The sequence below is a fragment of the Hyalella azteca genome, unplaced genomic scaffold, assembly GCF_000764305.2.
Source record: "Hyalella azteca isolate HAZT.00-mixed unplaced genomic scaffold, Hazt_2.0.2 contig4353, whole genome shotgun sequence".
In the NCBI taxonomy this organism is placed as follows: Eukaryota; Metazoa; Arthropoda; class Malacostraca; order Amphipoda; family Hyalellidae; genus Hyalella; species Hyalella azteca.
Window position 1 is genome coordinate 561,173 of NW_025934572.1, and position 6,447 is coordinate 567,619.

The 6,447-nt window shown below is 38.0% G+C and overlaps 1 protein-coding gene across 1 annotated transcript; it reads right to left on the minus strand.

The window, feature by feature from the left end:
- Positions 1-4,897, minus strand: LOC108682154 (ornithine decarboxylase antizyme 2). The gene is made up of 4 exons (XM_047879967.1): positions 4,879-4,897; positions 2,026-2,195; positions 1,499-1,745; positions 1-1,004 (listed from the first exon to the last, which is right to left on the minus strand). The coding sequence occupies exons 1-4, from the start codon at positions 4,895-4,897 to the stop codon at positions 847-849; spliced, it is 594 nt and encodes a 197-aa protein (XP_047735923.1). The 3' UTR covers positions 1-846.
- Between the last annotated feature and the right edge of the window lie 1,550 nt (positions 4,898-6,447).

Consider the following 6,447-nt stretch of genomic DNA (forward strand, 5'->3'; position numbering starts at 1 on the left):
TTTCCTCTATAATATACTTGGACTGGTAAGGTAACAAAGGAACAGACCGACAGATGAAATCTGAATCGCATCTACAGGAATAAATCCTATGAAACTCAAGTCGAATAATATACATGAAGTCCGAAAGTCCAGGCAAGTCGAGAAATTTATCCGTGTAACAATACGATTAAATTTGAAAAAGATTTACTCCCTACATAAATTTATGTCGAGGATTAGAAGCTTGTTAGACAATCACAAAGTTCATTGCAGAGCACAAATAAAATGTGTACGAATACGAAGCTGTGAGCACTATAAACTACAGATAGAAAGAAGAAATAGAAGGAGAGGAGTGGAGTCTCATGAGAGCAACATAAACGCTGTAGCTGAGCGTTAGGACGACAAAACCGTCCCTATGGATCCGAAGAGAAAAACTGTCGCCAACTCTACTGTTGCGACGAACCATAAAGCGAGGGGCTTGCGATAACAACGACGACTAACAACGTCTGAAACATCTTGCAGGCTGTGAAAACTTTGTCTTCAATGTAGAAAGTACCATCAAAATCAAGCTTTAAGTGATATGCTAGACTGTATTGACGCGAACACCGTCACTATTTAGCTACGGTCCACAAGTTAAATTTAGCAAGACAACCCAACAATGAATTTAGACTTGGCGTCATTTCAGAAATTTAAAATAAACTATATGAAAGAGCAAGTACGAGTAACTATTTTAGCAAGTATTGAGTACAATATCTTTTCGCACTATTCATCTGTTGAACCAATACTACAAACTGGAAATGGAAATCCGGATATCAAGTGGCAAAGTGCTACAAGTCGTAGTTCAGATCGTTGAGTGTCGTTTGTTACAGCCTAGCCGAGAGCATCAAAGCCTTCATCTTCCTCGTCATTATCTTCGTCATCCTCGTCTAAGGAGTAGAGAAGGGAAAGGTATTCGCCCTTAGGAGCCAACGGATGACCGGGAGGCACCACAGCAAATCCCAGGAACATGAACGTCCGAACTAAGCAGGCTGCAAGAAAAAATAGTAGAATATTAGACGCAAGAATAGACAGTATAAACTCACTAAGATAGTGACATTTGTAAAATGATTCAAGATTAAAAGAAAAGAAATTTCAATTCTATTATTTGAAAGATTTTTGGTGTGTCAATAACCGCAGTTCAGTCAACAGTCCTGGAACTTTCCTGATCCATTATATTAGCCCTCCTGAGAGAAACACTATCAAGATGTCTATCTAAATTTTAGGCCTAAATTAACCATTCAAATTTAATCTTTAGGGTTAATTCCTGCACCTGGCAACACTTTCAAGTCCTATCCTTTATATCTGAATAATGTGCAGATTTTATTTTATTCTTTGTATCTGAATAATGTTCAGACTTATTTTCCCCCAAGAAAGAGTGAGCGACCCGTGCAAAATTTACCAGTTCTCAATCTCTTATGAACAAACGCGGTTTTATTACGATACACTGGTACGATAAATTTAGAGAACTCTAAAGGAAACTAACCTCTATTGCGAGCCTGCTTGTTCAAGCAGACGATTATGTTGCGGCATTGCAGATGCACTTCGGTGAACTCGAGTAGGGCGACAAAAGCCTCTTTGCTGCCATCAGGGAGCGAGTCGCCGGGCTGGAGGTAGAGGCAGCGCTTGAACAGCACTGCTTCCCACACTACCGCCGTCTGCTCGCATAGCTGGAAGCTGAAGCGCAGGCGCGCTCCTTTCCCGCGACCAGCTACAGCCAACAGCTCGCTTTCCTGCATCAAAAAAGAACTTTCAAAAAATTTTATTTTCCATGGTTAAATCACAACTACTAATTGACAGGTTGACTACTAACAATGAAACTTTGCTCAAAAGCAATTTAGAGTCCAACGAAAATCTGCATATAATCAAACTTGATTTAATACTTCAAAAATTATGATCAGAATATACTTCAGAATAATAAGCTGTCAGAGCAGCTACAGAAACCCTTGAGGTAATGGTGCATCCCACTGAAGTGCACAAGAATCTTTAATGCTTTCGCAAGAGGGTACTCACAGACACTGCAAATCCATTCGAGTTGCCATCCTTTTGCTCCGCTACAGGGGGCTCTACCAGGGACCCCACACCGCTGCCCTCTGTGTTGTAAGACACGTTGGCGGTATGGGGGGCATCAAAACCACCACTGACGTCCCCCACCCAGCTCGATAGAGAAGAGGGGCACCTTACTGCTCATTGGCTCAAACATGGAGGGATCATCATCCGGAGATCCGAAGCCTTCATCAGTGGATCCTTGCATTGTGTGGCCTGAACTGCAACACAAATTAAAAGGTTAAGGAAAAGGGATCCAGGTTAAAAGTGCTAAGGGATGATATATAAATTGAATAAGAAATTATAATTAAGTTATAAATTTCCGATACAATAGCACAGCCTATGTCAAATACATTATCCTCATGGTATGAATTTTCAAATTGAGGATTAGTCAGACAAGTGATGTTGGATCAATATTACATTATCAGGAATAAAGAAAATTTAATGATTGGACACTATATTAATAGTTTAATACACATACAAAAGAAATCAACACATTTAGTCTCCGTTAAGGGGAGTGTCTGGGGGTAAAAAATATCTCATATCACTAGACGGATCGATTCGAAATTTGGTACACATATGTAAAATGTAATTGTTTTTTTCTTGTTCATCGGAATTTTTCAAAAAATTGAAAGAAAACGTGAAATTCTTATTAAACGGTAAAAAGGGGATATTGTGAAAGTTAATCAGTCCTATGATTTTCAAGCTACAACATAGAGACACATCACACATATCATTTGATGAATAAAGACCATATCTAAAAACATAACTTTGTTTTTTTTTTAATTTCTCATTTATGTGGGTGTGGGAGCATTTTTTCCAAAATCTTTTGATTTTACCTCTGCCCTCCCCCCTTTTTGCAAAATAAAATCTGAACTATAACAAGCTTGAAAAAAGCCCTAGTTACGTTTGTAGATCTTTTTATTTGCAAATTGAACGGTATATGTCTCATTGATGTAGCTTCAAACTCGAGGAGGAGATAGGTTTCCAGTGACAATAAGTCAATTAGCACGAATGTTCAGTAGAGCCTGACAAAGTCCCAGGCGCCTCAAAATCGGCATTCAAGACTGCAAGGAATGCGACTAGATGATACTGGAGCTCAATTTCTGTCAAGGATGGTGAGAGCGACAGTGCGGGAACCACCCCGTACGACTGCTGCAAGGTTACTGGAGCCGAGTGTCTGTAGACTAGCTAAATATATTGCAATATGGGAATTATTCCCTATGTTAAATGTGAAAGAACTTCCTCACCTCCTTCCCTTGCGGAATCTGTAGTGAATGCATAAATCAACATACAGAGATGGTTTTGGTACCATTGGATAGGTCAGAGTGTCTGCTTTAAGATAAGACTAAAAAACGGAAAAGCCGAAATTGTCGATTTTGGACCCAGATGCTCCCATTAATAAAACATGCTAAGTAAAAAAAAAGCTTTACTGAAGAACTTTCACTTATGTTACTCATGTTTTAAATTCTTGAAATTATCAGGTCAGTTTTTACTTTCCAGTCTCCACTCTAGCAGTTCATTTGGCAATGGAAAAATAGCATCTTGCAACAAAACAAATTCAACTCACTGCATCATGTGCAATAGGCTACCAGCATTAAAATGCATTGATATAGAAATAGAATAGATTTTTCAAATGAGAAAATTGAAAATAAACTGGTTTGCAGAAATTTCATTTTTACCATTAAGAAAAAAAATATAATTTAGCCTCAGAAATTACCTGAAAGGCTGAACTAGTAACCACCGTACAGAGAGTAACTTCAGTACAGTCCAGACTGGAATAATGGGCAGGAGTCACCCGTACAAGAGCAAAAACCACCCGTCAACGAGGGTCAATTTTACCCGTGGCCATGTATAATTTCACCCGTAGCCAATGGCCATGGTTTTCTTCACCCGTGGCCATGGATAAATTTAACCGCGCCCGTAGAGCTACAATTTCAACAGTAATGGCNAGCTGTTCACACGCTATTTCGTAAAATTGCCCGAGAACAGTAAATTCTTACCCGCGATTTTCGAGAAGCACCCGGGAGGACGAAAATTGCACCCGCGATTTTACAACTTCACCCTTGAAGAGCCTATTTTTACCCGCGGTATTCTAAAAAATCTGCCCATTATTCCTGTCTGGAGTACAGTGTAGGGTAAAGTGACCACTGCAATTCGCTCCACTTCATCAAATATCAACAAAAATAATCTTCAAATTTCAATAATGGTTGAAAATAAACTAGGAGCCTAGGAGGTGCAAAGTGAAAAAAAGTGCATACGGCACTCCTTAATAGCCATTAGCCCCCTTTCTAAATTATTATGCAGAATTTTCACAACATGGTGCCAGTGGGTACTTGCAAGAAGTACAGTTATGAGTTAATTTTTTTTAAATCATGGGTGAACATAGCAATGATATTGATAACATGGGTTTTTTTTCACTGAAGAAGTTCAAAATGAGAAAAGGCCAGCCCATAGCCATAGAAACAGTTAGGCATTAGTCAATAGGAAGTTTCAAGTTCTAAGCAATAAATTAAGAGTTTCTCATTTGCGTCAATGAAGTCAAGCAACAGTAGCACCGAACGTAGAATCGTAGGTCAACGACGGTATAGATAACGTCTGCACTACACAGCGAGAGAAAATTGGTACCTACTACAATACAATGTACAAAGTTTGCAGTACAGAGGTCTTACATAATCGCGTAAATACTACAACGTAGGTACAAGACAAATAGACAATCGTTCTTCATAGCGTTAATTCCAGAAATTAAGGAAGCAAGACCACATTCTGGCTTGATATTGGTTAGGGAACAACCGAACAAGAATAGAACTTCCCTAGTACTGGTATCTATGCACGCCATTGTTGAATGAATGGATTACTCACCTGTGATCAATTGACATCATGTCCTCCATATGATCGTTTTTATCAAATAGCTTTAAACTCGAGTAATTAGAAAATATTTTAATACTCATTACGAATACAACTCAAAAGAAATTAAAGGCAATCTTCTTCAGAAACAACCGATAATGAGATATAAGTTGAGACGAACAGGCGCAACTCCACTCGTAGAAATGTGCGATATCACACTGACACACGAACAGCTGAGCATGCGCACATCCAGGTTCCTATGCTGCCAGATTACGCTATTTTAGGTGCTAAATGTGTTCTTCAGAAATAAAAAAAAAAATAATAATTACGTTCACAACCAGGAAACATGGTTGATATTACCGAATTATGCCAATTCATTGGATCACCAAAGAGCAGATCCATAAATTATTCATATGATTCAAAAGGAAAAACCGGCATATATCATTAACGATATTTAGAAGAGCTGAACGTGCATGATTATTAGATAATTTCGTTCATCTAATTTCTTGCTAAACTAAATGATGTCAGATTAAAAAGCTGCTGAGATGAGTTGATTGTATGAAATATCTCCTCATAAAGATAGATGAAGTACTTCATAAGTGCTCTCTATGACTCCTATCGTATCGCATCGTGCGTAGCTCAAGCAAATTTATCTCACGAACGATTTAAAACTCAAGTGGATAAATTGTAGATATTTGCATGTCATGTCAATATGATGCTTAATAAATTCATGAGTGCATTCAAGATTAACAACGTTTTATGACTTTGACAGTATTCGATAGATACATAATTAATATTACATCTGGAAGGCTCGTAGAGATTTTTTGCTATTTAATAAGAAAAATTACAGTAACTACAATTAACAAATTTATTTGTTCGAAAAGTAAAGTTTAAGGCAACCCCTGCATCGGTTTGCTGTATTTCAGGTATGAATGCAAAGCCACCCGGGCCCATACTTTCAAAACTGGCTAAGTGAACGTAAGTACTTACGATCTATTTTCTTGTCTATGATTGGTGGATTTTGCTTGAAAGGCCGTCAATGATTGGCTGATGAACTTACGATCTCTTAACTTCTTTTGAAAGTATAGGCCCAGGTCAAGAAAAAAAATCTCGACTGCCTTTAATGTGCCTACATGACTGCAATGCAATCAACTGGTAAATATTACAAGTTTTACGGACTGTTTTGAAAAATGTGGAAATTTCCCAGCTTTTGGTTCTGCCAATATAGCAAAGGCCAGTCGAATCTCATTTTTTTAGAAAATCAATAAATAAAGAATTTTTATCAAGGAATGGAAAATCTTCTAGTTTGTCAACCAAGCACGAAACATTCATGCGTAATATTGTCAAAGCCCGATCAAAAGTGGTATCAATGAAATATTTTGCGCTTCCTGCGCATATTGGAAATTACTCGTAAATCAGAAGCCAAATGTCCGAATTGCTCCAAGTAAGCAGCCAATCTCATTGTTAACCGTTATTAAAAAAATTACGAAGAAAGTATGCCGCTGATACAGCAGATGAAGGGTGAAATACAAAACATTTTTC